Source organism: Phaseolus vulgaris, chromosome 4 (assembly GCF_051622355.1).
Source record: "Phaseolus vulgaris cultivar YP4 chromosome 4, ASM5162235v1, whole genome shotgun sequence".
In the NCBI taxonomy this organism is placed as follows: domain Eukaryota; kingdom Viridiplantae; phylum Streptophyta; class Magnoliopsida; order Fabales; family Fabaceae; genus Phaseolus; species Phaseolus vulgaris.
Window position 1 is genome coordinate 3,271,983 of NC_143501.1, and position 21,760 is coordinate 3,293,742.

General features: G+C 27.6%; 4 protein-coding genes across 4 annotated transcripts; all 4 read right to left on the bottom strand.

The window, feature by feature from the left end:
- Window positions 1–235: 235 nt before the first annotated feature.
- LOC150027793 (F-box/FBD/LRR-repeat protein At1g51370-like) lies at window positions 236–1,034 on the bottom strand. Its single transcript, XM_090301508.1, has one exon. It carries the CDS (start codon window positions 989–991, stop codon window positions 236–238), a length of 756 nt encoding a protein of 251 aa, XP_090157634.1. The 5' UTR covers window positions 992–1,034.
- Window positions 1,035–6,654: 5,620 nt separating this feature from the next.
- On the bottom strand, window positions 6,655–8,607 carry LOC150027794 (uncharacterized). Its single transcript, XM_090301509.1, has 4 exons — window positions 8,532–8,607; window positions 7,149–7,420; window positions 6,970–7,045; window positions 6,655–6,923 (listed from the first exon to the last, which is right to left on the bottom strand). The coding sequence occupies exons 1-4, from the start codon at window positions 8,605–8,607 to the stop codon at window positions 6,655–6,657; spliced, it is 693 nt and encodes a 230-aa protein (XP_090157635.1).
- Window positions 8,608–8,833: 226 nt separating this feature from the next.
- Window positions 8,834–10,074, bottom strand: LOC150027795 (putative F-box/LRR-repeat protein At4g00320). The gene is made up of 3 exons (XM_090301510.1): window positions 9,172–10,074; window positions 8,932–9,075; window positions 8,834–8,848 (listed from the first exon to the last, which is right to left on the bottom strand). The coding sequence occupies exons 1-3, from the start codon at window positions 10,072–10,074 to the stop codon at window positions 8,834–8,836; spliced, it is 1,062 nt and encodes a 353-aa protein (XP_090157636.1).
- Window positions 10,075–16,478: 6,404 nt separating this feature from the next.
- On the bottom strand, window positions 16,479–17,676 carry LOC150027796 (putative FBD-associated F-box protein At5g53640). The gene is made up of 3 exons (XM_090301511.1): window positions 17,499–17,676; window positions 16,993–17,210; window positions 16,479–16,898 (listed from the first exon to the last, which is right to left on the bottom strand). The coding sequence occupies exons 1-3, from the start codon at window positions 17,674–17,676 to the stop codon at window positions 16,479–16,481; spliced, it is 816 nt and encodes a 271-aa protein (XP_090157637.1).
- Window positions 17,677–21,760: the final 4,084 nt, after the last annotated feature.

Sequence of the window (21,760 nt, forward strand, 5' to 3'; positions counted from 1 at the left end):
TATTAATCCTTAGGTTTGAAGAAAAGATAACAAGAAGATTCATAAATTAGATAACGAAACCTCTAAAATGCCAATGACAAGATATTGAAGCTTTGGACAATGCTTGAACGCATCCAAGACCGCAGCCCATTCCTTACAAAGGCGCACATGATTCATCTCAAGTTGGACTAAATTCTGAAAATAAAAAACCAGATTTTTTACATATATCTGCAAGAGAGAAAAAATATATCAAACTTCAGAAATCCCCATTTTTTCCTTTCCAAATGGAAAATATATCAGAAACAAATTTTACACGCATTACCCCATCTAAGACCAAAACTTCAACGTTCTTCACATTTTGCAACGGAACTAAATGTGCATCAACTTCAGCTCTCACCAACTTGGAAAATCTGTTGAACTTTTTTGCAGCATTAGCACTGAAATTCTTGACTTTCAAGTCCTCGAGATTAGGACTCCCAGAAAGAAACTGTTGAAGAAGATCTGAATCTTTTGAGAAAGAAACACAAATCAAGTGCAAGATTTTCAGCAAAGGAAAATCAACAAAGGAAATATTTTTCAGTGCTAAGTAGGTCAACTTGAGGACTACAAGAGTTTTGCAACTGAACACCACAGAAGGCACCGCAATGACCGGAAACAGGCTGAGGTCGAGGTGTTGAAGTCTACCACTTACTCTCACTGCAGCCTTAATGCATGTCTCGAACATATAATCATTATAGTTGTTAGAGAAAGATCTAAGGCGTAACCTATGGAGGGGTTGTTCCATATTACGCGTAAACAGAAAAGAGTACACTGAGAGAAGAAAGCGAGAGTAGGCCACTTCGTTTCCGTATTCGTCTCCGCCTGGGAGATCGAAATCCAAAGAGGTAACGGAACGCCATAGAAGATTCCAGCGCTTTGAGAGAACACTGGTTGCAACAACTTCTTTAGTTGGGAGAAAAGAGAGAACGTAACAAAGGATTGAATCTGGCAAATTACTGATCCTATCAGGCATGATTGAAAGAATGCAGAGTGTGCATGGATACTTCACTTTCTTATAGGATCCACAAATGAGAGCGTATGAGAGGGCGCGGAAGGATGTGAGAGGAGGCAGAGGCTTTCTTATCAAAGTTTCGGAGAAGTAAGGAGAGAAGAGAGGAAGTGATTCTTAAATCTCTAAAAATTATCTATATATCCTCATTCTTTTATAATATTTATCATTCACATTCCAATATTTTTAAACTATATTGCACATGTCATAAAACATAAAAAAATATTAAATATATTTTATTCTAAATATATTTAAATAATGATAATAAATATTAATTAAAATTATTTAATTTTATTTTAAATAAACTTTAAATATCCAAGAAATATTTAATATATTCATAATAAAAATAAATATATTAAATATGTTTTTAATAAAATGAAAATACCTATATACCTACAAATATATTTATATATTTATAATAATTATTATTATATTTTAAATTATATATTATAATAATTTAGATTTTGATTTATTAATGTGAATACAAAATTCATTTAAATATTTAACTTGATTAAAATGTTATTAGTGAGGATGTCTTTTCTTTTTCTAATTAACATTATTATGTTTTTTATTTTTACATAATTTCAAAATTACAAACAAATTAACATGTCTTTGTCTTTTTTTCGGATAAAATGTAATGACTTTATATTATATATTTTGACAACTAGTTAATGTTCTAAATATCTATTTTTAAAAAATATATATATTTATTGATAATAATGAAAATCATTATTAAAAATAATTATATTTATATAACATAACATAATTTAAAGAATCATAAATAATATTAAAATTATGTAAATAAATTAACTTAAGTAAAAAATAATTAAATTAATAAAATGTTAAATAATAAAATTATATTTAAATTTTAAATTATAATTTATTATTTCTTTCAATTTTACATTTTTTTGTTTTATTTATAAATTAAACTTTAAATTATTTTAATTAACTAAAATATAAAAATAAAAATTATTATTTATTCTTCATTTATATAGAAGGATAAATTTATAATCTTACAACTTTTACTATTCAAAATAATTTATAATATTCTTACAACCATCACATCACTCACCAATTTCAATAAACTTTTCTCACACATCCACTCTAACATATCTCAATCCAAACAACCTCAACTTTCTTCACACTTCTACTCACCCACACTCTCAACTTTTCACTTCCCCACACCCTCTAATCCAAACAAAGCCTAAGGGTGTGTTTGGATTAGAGGGTGTGGGGGAGTGGAAAGTTGAGGGTGAGTGGGAGTGGAAGTGTGAAGAAAGTTGAGGTTGTTTGGATTGTGGTATGTTAGAGTGGATGTGTGAAGAAAGTTTATTGGAAATTGTTAATGATGTGATAGTTGTGAGAGTATTTTAATATATTTTGAATAGTAAAATTTGTAAAATTACAATTTTACCCTTTATATAAAAAAAATAATGATTAATCCTATTTCATATTTTAGTTAATTATAATTTTAAATTAAAATATAATTTATTATTTAATATTTTATTAATTATTTTTTTTATTTAAGTTAATTTATTTACATAATTTTAATATTATATATGACTTTTTTAATTATATTATGTTATATATATACAAATATATATAAAATTAATTTTAATAATAATTTTCATTATTATGAATAGCATAATCGATTATGTTAGTAGGTAAAAAACAAACATAATCGATTATCACATCACATAATCGATTAGGACCCCTTTTACACACTTGAGATAATCGATTATCAAAGCATAATCGATTATGCTACTAGGCTAAAAACAACCATAATCGATTATCACAACAAATAATCGATTATGCCTGAAAATTTTTACAGATTACACTATAATCGATTATTTTCCCCATGATATTTAAGCCATAATCGATTAACCAACAATCAAACATATAAACTCACCTCAGATGAACCTAAAGATGAACCCAGATGAAGGCACATATGAACCCAGAGATGAACACAACACTTTCAGATGAATAACCTATACGTTAATGAAGTCCCTAACACACACTATGACTTACGAATCTCTTCAACTACACACTCTATGCTTCGCTCTCTTTGCTTATGCTTCGCTCTCTTTGATTATCTGTGAATGGAGGAAGGGCAACATTGGAAATTCGTGGTGATGACTTGACACTCGCACTGCACAGTGAAACTTTCTCTTCATCTTTTAGAAAAAACACAATTCACTCAACTTTCTCTTTCGTTGGATCCTCACCCGCAACAATGCATGGATCCAAACGGGGTGGTGTTGTGACTTCCGTCATCGACAATAGTACCACCCCTGGATCGAAACGTAGCCTAAGAGAAAAGATAGAAGTATGAGCAATAGTTATTAAGATCCAAAATATGCATAGTTACTTCAGTTTCTTGTAGGAATAACTCACCACCCAACACATCAAATCTTTTAACAAGATCTTATTTTTGCATTGGAATTGAAATTGATGTGATGCCATGGGATGTCTACACCCATGGCATTTTACTCTTATGTTCAAATTTGATACACTTATGTTCAAATTTTACTCTTATGTTCTTCCATACACTTCTTTGGACGCAACATTAAAGTCTACATTTATTTGTGTATCTAATATACTATTATAGAAGTTATTACATAAATAATGACCAACGCAACATTAGAGTTTACATTTGTTGGTGTATCCAATATATTTATATATAAGTTATCACATAAATAATGACCAACACAACGATAAGTTAAAGAATAACTATAATAAATCCATAAAATTTGTACAATGAAATATATAACTATTTTTTTTTCAATTATAAATAACTTAAATAAAAAATAAATATTTAAAAAATGTCTTAACCTTTAATTTATACATTAAGTCAAAATCCAAACAAAACATTTCAGAAATACACAATCCTTTAATTTATTCATTAAAAATACATTCACAAAGATACCAATAATATATGAATTTACATAATTAGGATATTAATCGAAATATATTATCTTTTCAAAGAAAAATATAATTCACTCTTTTAAGACTTTGATATGTGATATAACGATAAATCTCTTTCAGCTTCTCACTAATATATCCTTAGTTTACGTGATTTCAATCATCATTAAAACTAGTAAATCTCCATTATAATATATATCTTTATTTTTATCAGCTATAAATTAATTAAATAAACTATTTATATGTCAAGAATAAATAGGATTAACATTTTATTTTAAAAATTAATTAATATGATCCAACCTAACATATATAAGTTTCCTTCGGTTACATTTTGCATGCCTTTGGCTTTAACTATTCCTTATTTAAGTGGTATAAAAGAATAAAAAGAAAATTTATTTTGTATGTTTTTAATAACAAATATTATAAATAATCACGAGAATCCCTATAGTGTTTGGTTGAGAGAAAAGATAGAATATGCACACTTGGTTCAGTTTTTTTGCAGAAATTACTCATCACCCATCATAGCAAATCTTTTAACAAGATTTTATTTTTGCATTGGAATTGGAAATAATGTGATGCCATGAGAAAAACCCACAATTGGGGAAGTGAAAGGAAAAAGTTTAGGATTATATTTCCCATTCTGCATTGAAAAACTTATGATGTGATGGTATTTTTTATTACTAATAATATGTAAATATTTGTTAAATAAGTTTTTTTTAGTAGTTTCTTGAAGTTTTTATTTGTTATTTTTTTATATAAGATATAATTTTATTATTTTCTTTTTTATTCATCATATATATATATGACCTTACTGTTTAATTTTTTTACACAAAGTAAAAAATGTTTCTTTAATATTTTATAAGATATTTGAGAATAAGTTTATTATCATTTAGTTTAACTTTTATATTATTTACAATATTTATTTTACTGTTTTATAATTCTAATTTAATACTCATAAATACTAATTTTGTTTTATTTTATTAGTTTTAAACAATTTTTTATTATATTGCTAAAAATACATTTATGAAGATCATGTTAGAAATCACTCATAACATAATATTAAATTGTGTCACACACTCCTCTAAAATCAATAGTAAAGTGTGTACCCGAATTTATTTGTGTACCCACTATATTTGTAGTAAGTTATAATATAAATAATTTCATGAAAATTGTTTTGGTAAAACATAACTTCAAGTAAGGAGTCAAACTCTTCTCACCCAATGTTAAAATATGCAGTCGAGTTTGTTTGTTTGTGTATACAATAAATCTATGGTAAGTAAGTTATCACATAAACACTCACTAGGTGGCAATGCGGGTTGGTCCGTCTCGTATAGGCTCGTTCCGTACTTGGTCTGCAAAAAGCGAGTCAGGTTGGTCCGTCACGCATAAAATGGGTGAGTTGATTTTTCTAACCCGCCCTGCATAAGAGTTAGTCCGCGGACATGCAGGCCAACCCTTATAAGAAATATTTATTAAAAAAATAATTTTTTATATACACATTTTGAATTTTTTTTATTTAGATGCATTAGGTAAATGGTTTCATAATATTATTTTCATGAAACATCTATAATAACATGTTATTAAAAAATTTGGAATGTAAAATATGAGACTAGATGAAGAAAATATAGGATTGTAGAAAAAAAAATTATACATTTTAAAGTTATGGAGGCCAACCCACACCGTCCCGCACTTGACCGGCGCGGACTGCGGGTTATGCGAGACGGGCCTAAACGGGTCAACGAGTTGAAATAAGCAACCTGCCCCGTGTCATTTTGCAGCGGGCGGGGCGTACGGCCCGCCCCACTTTGCCACCCCTAACACTGACATTATCATCTACACTAAAATTGTATTTGGTAAAATATGAGTTCAATTGGAAAGTTAAATTGCACCACAAAATCATATTTATTAGGCACAATTTCTATAATATGAAGTCGTGTCATTCAAATACCATTTGATGATACTGGTAATATTTTAAAAAATATTCAATTGAGTAATATTAGGGTGGACAAAACGGATCAGTGAAACATGTTTTGACCTGACATGCAAAGGTTGTGTGGATTAAAAATAGTAATTGGCTCTATCATATCATAGAGTGAGATGATAGGGTGATGTTTTTTTTGTACTTATATAAAGGTATATATATAAAGGTTGAACACTATTGAAGGGTTCCGTTTTAATTATTAATTCTATATACAATAAAAGATATTATGTAACGTCTAAATTTTTTTTAATTTACAGATACATTTATAAATATAAATATTCAAGACAAGATTGTTAGAATTAGAATTAACAATCAACGTCAATAATCCATATAATTAATATAAAGGATTACTTTTAAACATCATCTCAAATCACCACTTTAAGATAGATTCTAATTCTAATTTGAGAAAATTAGTAAAATTCAGTTGTTTATAATTGAGTGATAGTAGGTATAAATACTTTCATAGTGATACCACTACTTTCTATAATAATTACCTCAAAATAAATATCAATACTGAATTACGATTCTTCGCAATGAATTCCTTTTACATTTTTCTGTTATTCATAGAATTTAAACTATTCAAGAAGGAAAAGTACAACCATGACAACATCCACTATTGTGTAAGAAAATTATGAAACAATCTATTTAGAGACATTCGACAAAGAAGAAAATTAGATTAATTTGATAAATATACTCACTAATAGAAAAGTCATACATTAACTTTTCAAATTGCTTCTTCAAATGATAGTGTACAAGTATCCGAAGTCTTACTGCACGAGGATAAATCTCTTATCATAGTCTGTCTTCTCATAAGATTTTTATATTCGTATTTGGGAATGCGGAATTTCATGGTCCGTAAATAATTTGCATTCAGCATAATATATTCCGCAAATTGAAACTCAAATGTACAACCCATGTAGTATTGAAGACAACAGATTTTAAGATGTAATGAAATGCATGTAGGAACAGTAAGTGGGCATGGCAAAACTGCATCTTCATGAGAATGTCAAATCTTGTAACTATTCAAATGAAAATGTACAAGTATATGAACTCTTCCTGCATGAAGATAAATCTCTTATCATAGCATCACGTAACAAAGGATTCTTATACTCCATCTGTGACCAAAATTTCAACGTTCTTGACATTTTCCAATGGAACTAAATGTAAACGGACAACATTTTCCAATGGAACTAAATGTGAAAGGACTGAAGCTCTGACCAACTTGGGAAATCTGTTGAATTTATTTGCAGCATTAGCAATTAAATTCTGGACATCCAAATCCTCAAGATTAGGGCTCCCAGAAAGAAACTGTTGAAGAAGATCTAAACCTTTAGAGAAAGAAACAAAATTCAAGTGCAGGATTTTCAGCGAGGGGAAATCAACAAAGGAAATATTTTTCAGTGCTAAGTTGGCCAATTTGAGCACTACAAGAGTTTTGCATCTAAAAACAACAGAGGGAACCGCAATGCTCGAATGAGGAAGAGGTGCCACTACAAATTCAACTTAATGGAGCAGAATTCTCTGAGGTACTGGGTGGTGTAGAGCTGGTTTAGACCAATTAATATGAAGGAGCATCTAGATGGAGCATGTTGATGCTTATTATTTTCATTGCTCTAGAACTGATAGTGTGTCACAGTGCAGGCCTTGGTGATTGAAGGAAGGTTGAGTAACCTTTGGCAAGTGTTAAGCATTATTATGCAGCTTGTTGCCATAAGTTCATTATTATGCAGCTTGTTGTCATAAGTTTTGCTGGTTTTTGGTGTAGTACAAACTACTTTGTTGCTCTAGGTTCTTTGAAGTAGCTCTAATTACTTGAGGAAGCCAAAGCTTGATTCTAGTTGTTAGGTTCTGGTTTTGATTTTTTAAAAGGATTGGGATACCTTTGATTTAATTATTTTTGCAGATACAAAAAATTTAAATGATTAATCTTTAACTTATGAAAAAAATTTCAATTGTTAAATAAAATCAAATTTAAATTAATGATGGTAGTTTAACTATAAAATATTCATTGTTTCTAGTCGATAATTAAACTAAATTAACATCTTTTATTTAGGTATTCCAAGATTTAAAAGATTCCAAGTTAAATCTCTTATCATATCATCTCTTCTCAAAGTCACTATTTCTGCCAACGCAAAAATTCAAAGTCACTACTGCAGGCACAATTTTAAATATATGAAAAGATTATAAATTAAATATTCATAAATTTAAAAAATTGTTTTATATTAAGTATAAGAAGTATTATTATATTTATAATAATTATAATTATTATATCATTTTTTTATTATAAAAATTATATATTTTTTATTAAATTTATTTTATTATTAATTAAATTTATTTAATTACAATTATTTGAAATGAAAAAGTCTAGCTTTTATTTATGAAAATATAAAAAAAATAAACCTTAAAATAAAAAAGGACAAATTTAAAAAATTCAATATTAAACCGATTTTCCTTTTATTATATCCATTTTAAAATTTAGTGTTGAAACCAATATTCTCTCATTCTCTTTTACTACAAATTTATAGATTCAGAAAAAAACAGACCCTAAAATTGTTTACTGAATAACCTGCTTTGGTGGTGGTAATATATAAGAAATATAACCTGGTTTATTATAGTTGTGGTACTGTGGACTAACTCGTTTATCGAATTTAGTCTGATAAATGCAGATCAAGTTCATCCGCGCACATAAACATATCAACCAATAGAAATAGTCAAACAAAAACTTTTCAAATTGACTTATCTCAAATGATAGTGTACAAGTAGTTGAACTCTTGCTACACGAGGATAAAGCTCTTATAATACGCTTTCTTCTCCTAAGATTATTATATTCGTTTCTGGGAATGCGGAATTTCATGGTCTGTAAATAATTTGCATTCAGCATAATATATTCTGCAAATTGAAACTCAAATGCAGAACCTCTATAGTATTCAAAACAACAGGTTTGAAGGTGTAATGAAATGCATATAGGAACAGTAAGTGGGAATGGCCAAACTCCTCCTACATCGGCATCAATGCGAAAGAAAAGAGTTTGAAGCTTTGGACAACGCCTCAACACGTCTAAAACGTGAAGCCATCCCAAACTAAACTCCCAAGTGGAAAACTCAAGATGAACTAAATTCTGAAGATCACAAACCACGTTATTTATCTGCCAAGAGATACAAAAGAATATAAAAACATCAGAAATCACATTTTTTAACTTTAAAATGGAAAGTAAATAAGATGCAAATTTTACATGCTTTACCGTTTTTGTCACCAAAACTTCAACGTTCTTAACAATTTCCAATGGAACTACAGCTGTATCGATTTTAGCTCTGACCAACTTGGGCAAACTGTGGAATTCTTTTAGACTAGTAGCACCCACAATTCTGTTGACTTCCAAGTCCTCGAGATTAAGACAGCCAGAAAGAAACTGTTGAAGAAAATCTTCACAGTGTCCTACATTAACACAATCCAAATGCAAGATTTTAAGTAAGGGCAGATCAACAAGAAAATTATTTTTCGATTTTAGGAAGGCCAACTTGAGAACAACAAGAGTTTTGCAGATAAACACTACAGAGGGCAGATCAACAATTCTGTTGACTTCCAAGTCCTCGAGATTAAGACAGCCAGAAAGAAACTGTTGAAGAAAATCTTCACAGTGTCCTACATTAACACAATCCAAATGCAAGATTTTAAGTAAGGGCAGATCAACAAGAAAATTATTTTTCGATTTTAGGAAGGCCAACTTGAGAACAACAAGAGTTTTGCAGATAAACACTACAGAGGGCACCGCAAAGACACAAAGCAGATTGAGTTCGAGATGTTCAAGTCTACCACTTCTTCTCAATACATCCTCAATGCATGTCTTGATACTATTTTGATTAAGTAAAGAAGGACATCTAAGGCATAATCTGTGGAGGGGTTGTTCCATATCGCGCCCACGCAGAAAAGAGTTCACTGACAGAAGAAAGCGAGACAAGGCCTCTTTTATTTCGTCATAACGAAAATGTTTCGTATCCAGGTGGAAATCGAAACAGGTAACTGAACGCCATAGAGGATTCCAGCGCTTGGAAAGAACACTGGTTGCAACAGCCTCTTTGGTTGGGAGATAAGAGAGAATGTAACAAAGGATTGGGTCTGAAAAATCACTGATAGTATCAGCCATGGTTGAGAATCCAAAGTGTGCATGAATGCATCACTCTCTTATAGGAATAACTCATCGTTTAACGTATCAAATCGCTTAATGAGATTTTATGTTTGCATTGGAATTGATGTGCATGCCATGGCAAATCTAAACCTTGGAAAGTGAAAGGACAAGTTTGGAGAATTTCAATAGGTCTCATTCTACATTGTATTATTTTTTCTGGATTGTGCTCTGTTAGATTTCTTTTAATATCTTTTTACACACTTTTTATTCAAATAGATAACTTCACATCTTTATTAATATTTTATTTGATAGGTAAAAAAATGTATACTTTTAATCTAATGATTTTAATATTTTTAAAACTCAAGATTTTTTTTGTCTTATTTTTTATATTGGGTTAGATTTCTTTTAATATCTTTTTACACACTTTTTATTCAAATAGATAAATTCACATCTTTATTAATATTTTATTTTATAGGTAAAAAAAATGTATACTTTTAATCTAATGATTTTAATATTTTTAAAATTCAAGATTTTTTTTCTCTTATATTTTATATTGGGTTAGATTTATTTTAATATATTTTTCACAAATTTTACTCAAAGGTAAATTCAAAATTTTTATTAATGTTTCATTTGATAACAAACAGAAATATATATTTTAATATAATGATTTTTATATTTTTACCATTCAAGATTATTTTGGTTTCTTTAATATTATGTGAACATATTTTATGGACAAGATCTCATAATCTAAAGTTTTATTTATTTTTATGTTAAGATATTTCAGTGAGAGAAATGTTATAAAATTCAGATGTTAATATTATGTTTTAAGATATATTTTATTGCCGATAAAAAAATGTTTTAAGATATCAAGAGTCTTAAATTGTATATTATTATGTTAATATAATTCAAGTTTTTTAAGATATAGATTTTAACCTTATGACTTTTACAATGAAATTAAGTGATACATTAATGAATGATGACCCCTAATAAGTTTTCCTATGATTTGTTTTTATTTCAGTGTTGGTATATTTTAAGTGATAAACTATTCATATGTCAAGAACAAATAGGATTAACATGTTATTTTAAAAATGAATCAATATGATCTAACCTAACATTATTTCCTTCGGCTACATTTTGCATCCCTGTTTACCTTTCAATATTCCTTATTTAAGTGGTAAATAAAAAGAAAATTGATTTTGTATGTTTTTAATGTTCAATTGCGTGAAAAACTGGTTAAGTATTAAATATCAATTATGAACAAACATTATTACTGAATAGTGTTTCTTTATGAGTTGATGATAATAATGAGAATCCCTGTAGAAAGAATAGTGTTTGATTGAGAGAAAAGATGGAACTATGAGTCAAGGTTAAGAATCCAAAATATGCAAAGCTGCTTCAGTTTCTGTAACAAGATTTAAATTTTTCATTGGAAATGAAATTGATGTGCATGCCATGAGTAACCTACACCTTGGGAACTGAAAAGAAAAGTTTAGGGCTATAATTGAAAAACTTATGATATGATGTGATGGTATTATTTATTACTAATAATGTAAATGTTCACTAAATAAGTTCTTTCTGTAGTTTATTATGTTTTTTAAGTTTCTATTTTCATTTGTTTTAAAATATTTTAAAATTTTTATATAAGATATAATTTTATTTTTTATTCATATACTATATATGATTAACTATTTAAACTTATTTTACACAAATTAAAATTTATTTTTTTAATCTTTTAATGAATAAGATATTTTTATATTATATCATTTATTTTAATTATTATATTGTTTACAATATTTATTTTATAGTTATTTGCTATTCATATATACAAAATTTGTTTCATTTATTAGTTTTAAATAATATATTGTAACAAGAAAACATCTTATAAAGGATCATATTCAGTATAGAGTTCTTTAGCAATCATTAAATTAAATTAAGCTATGAGGTTGATGCAGTTATGGAGCCTAATGAAAGAAATGGAAAGGATGCATTGTTTGTGCCATATCTTGTTTATTTCTTATAAACTAATTTTTTTTAAAACTATTTTTTTTAGTTTCTAAAATAATATTTAATTTAATTATTATTATAATTAGTTATTTTAGTTTTTAAAAATTGATTTCAATTTAATAATTTTCTTAAGAAAAGTTCTTTCTTATATATCATCCAAACATAAACAAGTTGTTAATCTGCTAAGGATTATGTTACTGGAAAAGGTATGGACTAAAATTAAACAAGTTGTTAATCTTTATAATTTGTATTTTTTTATTTTCAATTGTGTAATATCTATTTTTTTTTTCTAATTTAAAAATATACAAGAACATATATAACTCACCACCCAACACATCAAATCTTTTACAAGATTTTATTTTTGCATTGGAATTGGAATTGAAATTGATGTGATGCCATCAGAAACCTACATCTTGGGAACTGAAAGGAAAAGTTTAGGTTATAATTGAAAAATTTATGATGTGATCTTATTACTTATCACTAATAATATGTAAACGTTTGCTAAATAAGTTTTTTTATTTTCTATATATAAAATATCTATTAACTTTTTATATAAGATATTATTTTATTATTTTATTTTATATTCATGTATTATATATGATTTTACTGTTTAATATTTTACACAAAGTAAAAAATTGTTTTTTAATATTTTAGTAAATAATATATTTGAGAATAAGTTTGTTATTATTCTTATTATTATTTTCATACTTTTATATTATACCATTTATTCTAACTATTATATTATTTATAATCTTTATTTTACTATTTTAAAATTATAATTTAATATTCATAGATATTAAACTTGTTTTATTTAATCAGTTTTAAATAAATTTTTGTTTGTATTAATTTTTGTATTATATTGTAATGAAGAAAACATCTTATGAAAAATCATATTTAATATAGAGTCTCTTTAGCACCTATAAGAAAAATAAGAAAAAACAATGTCCAAATTTTACTCTTATGTTCTTCCAAATCCTTCTTTAGACGCAACATTGAAGTCTACATTTGTTGGTGTATCCAATAAAAGTTATCACATATCACCACTCAACATATCAAATCTTTTTACTAGATTTTATTTTTGCATTGGAATTGAAAATGATGTGATGCCATCAGAAACCTACACTTGAGAAGTGAAAGAAAAAGTTTAGGGTTAGGGTTATATTTCTCATTTTCTGCATTGAAAAACTGATGATGTGATGGTATTACTTATTACTAATAATATGTAAATGTTTGCTAAATAAGTTTTTTTATAGTTTATTATTTTTTAAGTTTTTATTTATTATTTTTTATAAAAATTTTATTTTTTAAATAAGATATAATTTATTATTTTCTTTTTTATTCATATATTATATGATTTTACTATTTAGATTTTTTTACACAAAATGTTTCTTTAATATTTTATAAGATATTTGAGAATAAATTTATTATTATTTTCACACTTTTGTATATATCATTTATTTTAAGTATTATATTATTTACCATATTTATTTTACTATTTTAGAATTCTACTTTAATATTCATAGATACAAACTTCGTTTCATTTAATTACTTTTAAATATTTTTTTCTTATACATGTTAGCAAACACTCATAACATAACATTAAATTAAGAAATATATTTGTTATGATTTGTATGTAAAAAAAAGAAAGGATATATATATATATATATATATATATATATATATATATATATATATATGCTAAACTCAATAGCAAAGTGTGTACTCAATTCTATTTGTATACCCACTATATTTATAGTAAGTTATATATATATGCTAAACTCAATAGCAAAGTGTGTACTCAATTCTATTTGTATACCCACTATATTTATAGTAAGTTATTACAAAGATCATGACTTAGGTATTTTTTTAGGGTTGGGGCTCTTTACTAATTTAAGTCATATTAAGTTAGGTGGTGTATTTCTTAGCTTTGTGTTGTGTTTTCTTACTTAAACTATTAGGGTTTTATAAGTAAAAGGTTGAGACATTCTTAAAATATTTTTTTTTTATTTAATTAATTTGTTGATGATAAAAAAAAACAAAGATCATGACTTTACCATCAACGTTAAAGTTATGTTAGTCAAATATTACTTCAACTAGGGCGTCAAACTCTCCTTACCCTATTCAACATTATAGTAAGTTATCATATAAATAATTACTTTATCATCAATATGGAAGTTGTGTTCGTCAAACTTCAACCAAGGAGTCAAACTCTTCTCACCTAACGTTAAAGTATGTAGTCAAGTTTGTTTGTGTGCTCAATACATTTATAGTAACATAAACAGTCATATTACCATCAACACTAAAGTTGTATCCGTCAAACATGAATTCAATTGGAAAGTTAAATTGCATCATAAAGTAATGTTCATTAGGCACAACTTCTATTTTACGAGGTCGTGTCATCCAAACATGCTTGGCAATATTAGTAATATTTTAAAAAAAATGCTTAATTGGATAATATTAGAGTGGCAAAACGGGTCAATCCAACACGTTTTGTCTTGACCTGTCAAGGTTGTGTGGATTGAAAATAATAATTCACCCTATCATAGGATTGAATGGCGGGTTGATCTGTCACTTTTTAAAATTTTTTTTTTTTTAATTTTTGTTTGTGTTAGATTTATTTACTTGAGTATAATAATTTATATCACTTTTCGAACAATAAAAATACAAAGAAAGAACAATCAAATTAAATCAAATTTTAGTATGGAACAATCAATTATGAAAATTGAAAAATTCTATATATGAATAAGTACGATGGAAGCACGGACCCCAATGAACACATAACAATTTATACAATACAGATAAGCTTATATACCTGGAATGACGCCATCTTATGTCGAGTATTTCCAACTACTCTAAAGAATTGATTTACTCGTCTGACATCATTATCTATTGATTTTTTGATACACTTGTTGAGAAGTTTGGAGCGAAATTTGCTACAAACCAACCACATCACTTCACTTGACTTCAATCGCCTTAATGAATACAAGGATGGAGAAAGGAAAATCGCTAATGTTATTTATGGAGTGTGTTGGAAATGTTGCACTAAGTATACGCAATCTAAATAGACAACCTTTGTAAAAAGCTAGCAACTAATCTCGATGAGTTGAGATAACGTGCAACAAAGTTTATACAAAAGAAAGAGTTGAGGGATTTTCGAAATCGGTTGAGAGTGGCGGAGTTGAAAAGAAACATAATGAAAGAAAAGGAGGGCAAGAATACAAAAGAGTTAAAAGAGGGATCTCGTGGACAGAAGTTTCCACATAATACTTTTTTTAAGCACTAATAGAGCTCGAATACTACAAAAGGCAATGGTGGCAGAGATAATGCTAGCACCAAGAAAAGTAATAACACCAAAACGAGCTTATCAAATTAAGCACTGTCAATATAAAAAAATCATTGCCATCACACAGAGCTTATAAAAGTAAGCACTGTCAATATCAAAAAAATCATTGCCACCACACAGAAAAATGCATAGCTTTGAAAGACAAAGTAGAAGAGTTAATTCAGGTTGAGCAGTTGAGATGTTTTTTAAGAGAGGGAAGGGTAAGGAAAGAAGTCCATAACAAAGAGAAAGGGGCTAAGAATGGTTTGATAGGAGGGATGAAAGAAGAGAAGGAAGGGTGGAAAGACGAGGAGAGAGAAATCATCAAAATCCTCAAAGGAGGAGAAGCCGTAAATGAAGCAACTGATGTTCTTCGGCTCTAACAAGCAACTAGAAAAAATTACACAACTACAACCAATGTTAATCAATTTACCATGTCGCGGAAAAACATGGAACACAATCATACGAATGTTCTTCAGTTTCTTAGTAAAAAGTTTGACCCTTTGCTAGTAAACCCAAAATCTCATACCCAACATACAACTCAAGACCGTCAAACTTGGCATGTAAAGGAAGGTCACATTACAAGGATATTTATAGAGAAATACTTATTTTTAAATTTGTTAACTAAAACAGCTTTCCTTACTTAACTTTTTCCCTCTTCTACCAAAAGTTTTCCATGCACTCAATGCATTGTTCAATGCTCAAATCTCCGCTTGAAAAAAAACGCCCTGGTTAAGGACATTCCTTGGTTCTCCAACTACTGATTTGATCTAATTTAGAAAAATGGTTAAATTGAAGGAATGAGGTAAACGGAAGGTAAAGAGAAGTTTGCAATACCAATTTTGAAAAATATATACCAATACCGAATTACGATTCTTTACGATGAATTTCTTTTACATTTTATAGTTATTCATAGAATTTAAACTATACAAGAATGAAAAGTACACACCCATGACATCATCCACTAATCTGTAGGAAAATTATTAAACATAAACTAAAATAAATTTAGAAACATACAGCACACTTGAAATAGGTAAAGAAAAGTAGATTAATTTGATAAAGATATTCACTAATATAAAAGTCAAACATTAACTTTTCATAACTTTTCAAATAAAAGTGTACAAGCATATGAAATCTTACGGCACGATGATAAATCTCTTATCATATGATGTCTTCTCAAAAGATTATTATATAAATCACTATCAATGCGGAATTCCATGATCTGTAAATAATTTGCATTCAGCATAATATATTCCGCAAATTGAAACTCTAATGCAGATCCGCTGTAGCATTCAAGACAACAGAATTGAAGGTGCAATGAAATGCATGTAGGAACAGTAAGTGGGTATGGCAAAACTGCTTCTAAATCGCCATCAATGAGGATGAAAACATTTTGAAGCTTTGGACAACATCGGAACACTTCCAAGACGCAAGGCCATCCCTGACTAGACACGGAAATGGCAAACTCAAGTTGAACTAAATTCTGAAGATCACAAACCAGGTCTTCTTTCCGTAACTGCAAGAAAAACAAAATAATATCAAAACATCAGAAATCACATTTTTTTCTTAAAGATGGGAAATAAATAAGAAAAAAAATTTACACGCATTACCCTATCAGCAAACAAAATTTCAACGTTCTTAACAACTTCCAATGGAACTACAGTTGGATCGATTTCAGCTCTAAGCAAGCTGGGCAAACTGTGGAATTCTTTTACATTACTGTCACTCACAGTGTTGAAGACTTCCAAGTCCACGAGATTAAGACACCCAGAAAGAAACTGTGGAAGATCTACATCTTTTGATAAATATATAGAATTCAAATGCAAGACTATAAGGAAGGGCAAATGAACAAACGAAATATTTTTCAGCATTAAATTGGACAACTTGAGAACTACAAGAGTTGTGCAGCTAAACACAACAGAGGGCACCGCAATGCCGGGATGCAGACTAAGGTTGAGGTGTTTAAGACTGCCACTTCTTCTTATTGCAAGCTTAATTCATGTCTCCATTTCATTATGATTATATAAAGACTTGAATCTAAGGCGAAATCTGTGGAAGGTTTTTTCCTTATCACGCCAGAGAAGAAAAGAGTACAATGAGAGAATAAAGCGATTACAGGCCTGACCGTCATCATACATTCCGTCTGGGTAATCGAAATCCAAAGACGGAACTGAATGCCATAGAAGGTTCCAGCGCTTGGAGAGAACACTGGTTGAACCAACTTGTTTGGTTGGGAGAAAAGAGAGAATGTAACAAAGGATTGAATCTGGACAACTACTGATCCTATCAGCCATGGTTGAGACTGCAAATTGTGCACGGATGCTTCACTTTCTTATAGGATTATATGTTATTATAATCAATGGTTAAGAATCCAAAATATGCCTAGTTACTTCAGTTTCTTGCAGGAATAGCTCATCACCATCCAACGTATCAAATCTTTTAACAAGATTTTATTTTTGCATTGGAATTGAAATTGATGTGATGCCATCAGAAACCTACACCTTGAGAAGTGAAAGGAAAAGTTTAGGGTTATATGTTATTACTAATAATATGTAAATGTTTCTAAAATAAGTTTTTTTAGTAGTTTATTATTTTTAAGTTTTTTTTTTTATTTTGTATAAAATATATTCTAACTTTTTATATAAGATGTAATTTTATTATTTTATTTTATATTCATATATTATATATGATTTTACTATTTAATATTTTTACACAAAGTAAAAAATTGTTTTTTAATATTTTAATAAATAATATATTTGAGAATAAATTTGCTATTATTCTTATTATTATAATTTTCATACTTTTAGTTTATTTTAACTATTATATTATTTAGAATCTTTATTTTACTATTTTAGAATTATAATTTAATATTCATAAATATTAAAATTGTTTTATTTAATCAGTTTTAAATAAATTTGTGTATTATATTGTAATGAAGAAAACATCTTATGAAAAATCATATTGAATATAGAGTTTTCTAATCTCAAAATCACACTTGCATGGATGAGATGACACACTTATATATGATGTGTCGCTGGTTGAAATCAAACTCGTTCAAATGAAGGTTTAGTTTAAATCTAATTGAAACGATTTATCCAAAAAGTAAAAGATTAATTAAATAATATTTTAACCCCCCGTAAATTGTGGTTGTTTATGTTACTTAATATTTTTTTTTTCTGATTTGATCTTAAAAGAATAAATTATTCTCATTATTTGGGTGTAGGCTATATAGTAAATTAGTAATAGTGATTTTAAAATGTCTTGATTTATTTTTATAATATTCCTAATATAATTAATTTCTTATTTGATGGTTGATATTGTTAGAATAGAAATTCTTTATTATGATTCAGGGTCCTATTTTATTATAAGTTTTATAATCATGAGAATCCTGCAGAAAGATTAGTGCTTGATTGATAGAAAAGATAGAATATGTATAGTTGCTAAATAACTCACCACTCAACATATCAAATCTTTTTACAAGATTTTATTTTTGCATTGGAATTGATAATGATGTGATGCCATCAGAAACCTACACTTGAGTTATATTTCCCATTCTACATTGAAAAACTTATGATGTGATGGTATTACTTATTACTAAGAATATGTAAATGTTTGCTAAATAAGTTTTTTTTAGTAGTTTATTATTTTTATTTCTTTTTAAAAAAATTATTAAATTTTTTATTTTTTAATATAAGATATAATTTTATTATTTTACTCATATATTATATGACCTTACTATTTAATTTTTTTTACACAAAGTAAAAAATGTTTCTTTACTATTTTATAAGATATTTGAGAATAAGTTTATTATTATTCTGATCATTAGTTTCATATATATTATTTATTTTAATTATTATATTATTTACAATATTTATTTTAGAATTATACTTTAATATTCATAGATACTAAATTTGTTTCATTTAATTAGTTTTAAATAATTTTTTTATTATATTGTAAAAGAAACATTTTATGAAGGACCATGTTAGCAATCACTGATTGTATTTATTATGGGCTTGTATGTAAGGAAGAAAGAATATGTATATATATGTAACACTCCTATAAACTCATAATAAAGTGTGTATCCAAATCTATTTATATATCCATTATATTTACAGTAAGTTATTACAGAGACAACGATTTTACCATTTTGTGTTGGTCAAACATTAGTTCAACTAGGGGTCAAACTCTCCTTATCCTATTCATAACATTATAGGAACTTATTACATAAACAATTATTTTATCATTAATATGGAAGTTGTATTGGCCAAACATGATTTCAAATAGGGAGTCAAACTCTTCTCACCCAGCAGCCGAATTTGTTGTGTGCTCAGTATATTTATAGTAAGTTACCATCAACACCATAAAGTTATGTTCATTAGGCACAATTTTTATTTTATGAAGTCTTATCATTCAAATACGATTTGATAATAGTGGTAATAATAATATTAAGATAGCAAAACAGATCAACCCGACACGTTTTGAACTAACCATTAAGGTTGTGTGGACCGTAAATAGTAACTCACCCTGTTATAAGGTGGGCTAGCAGGTTGATTCATTTTCAAATTTTGATTTATTTTTTTTGTTTTATATTTATTTACTTGATTATAATCATTTATATCACTTTTTTGAATAATAAAAATATAAAAAAACAAATTTTAATATTTTAATGAAAAAAAGTTTAATTTCTAAAAAAATAAAGTAAATATCGACAATACTCCAATAAATCAAATAATGTATAAATAAATTAATATAAATAAAGTTTTATATCAAACATTGTTATCGATTTTGATTTAAAAAAATCATGAGATTCTTATTTTGATTTCAAAAGCATGAGATACTTTTTTGAAAGTGTAAAAAAAATGGTGAACCATCCCGCGGCAAGTTAGGCGGACTGAACCATTACGAAACGAATTAAAAAAAGGCAAATGCTCCCTGCATTATATCAATTCCAACATGCACCATGCACCCAACGTGTTATTAAAAATGACGAAAGTAACCTTAAAAAAAAGGTGTAAATAAAAATTATTTTCGGAACCTATTATCTGGAAATATTTTGGATTTAGATATCCAGAATACATTTTTAAATTCTGAAATTTTTTATACAAAATGCATTTTCAATTTTGTGTTCTGGATATTCTTATTCGGAATGTATTTTTTTATATTTTTAAATTATATTTACTATTTCAGATTTTTAAATTTGGAATAAGAGTAATTTTGAAATTTAGAAAAATGATAGAGTACATGTTAGAATTGATATGGTCTAGGAAGAAATTGTCTTAAAAAATTAACTCGCTCCACCATTTTAAGATCACTTAAGTAATATAAAAAAAAGGTACACCATTTGTTTAAATTTCCCAACTTTGGCAATTATGATGTAAAGTGCTTTTATCAAATTAATTTGATAAAACATAAAAGAAATGAAAAATTAAATATTTTAAGTAAAGAATTAACAATTGATTACATTAAACTTCATCTCAAATCACTGCTGTAAGAAAAGTATATTAATTTGATATATCATCTTACATCCATATTCAAATTTCATATATCATTATAAAAAAATTATTAAATAAAAAATAAATTTAGAGACCAATAGAATTTATAGAACAATCGCCCCAAATAAAATTAAATGAAAGAAAAGTAGATTAATTTGATAAACATATCCATAAATAGAAATATTCAAAGATTAACTTTTCAAATTGACTTCTCAAATGATAGTATACAAGTAGTATCTGAAGTGTTACTGCATGAGGATAAATCTCTTATCATATCATGTCTTCTCACAAGATCATTATATTCATCATTGTGAATGAGGAATCTCATGCTCCATAAATAATTTGCATTCAGCATAATATATTCCTTAAATTGAAACTCAAATGCACAACCCCTATAATCTTTAAGACAACAGCGCAATGAAAAGCATGTAGGAACAGTAAGTGGTTAATGCAAAACTGGTTCTGCTTCATCGCTTTCAATGCGAAAGACAAGAGTTTGAAGCTTTGGACAATGCCTCAACACATCTAAAACGTGAAGCCATTGTTTACTAAACTCCCAAGTGCTAAACTCAAGTTGAACTAAATTCTGAAGATCACAAACCAGGTCTGGTTCATGTATCTGCAAGAGATACAAAATAATATCAAAACATCATAAATCACATTTTTCCCTTAAGAGTGCAAAGTAAACGATAAACAAATTTTAGACGCTGACCAAAACTTCAACGTTCTTAACCAATTCCAATGGAACTACAACTGTATCGACTTTAGCTCTGACCAACTTGGAGAAAGCGTGGATTTCATTTAGAATATTAATACAATCAAAAGTATCGACTTCCAAGTCTTCGAGATTAGGACATCCAAAAAAAAACTGTTGAAGAAGATCATA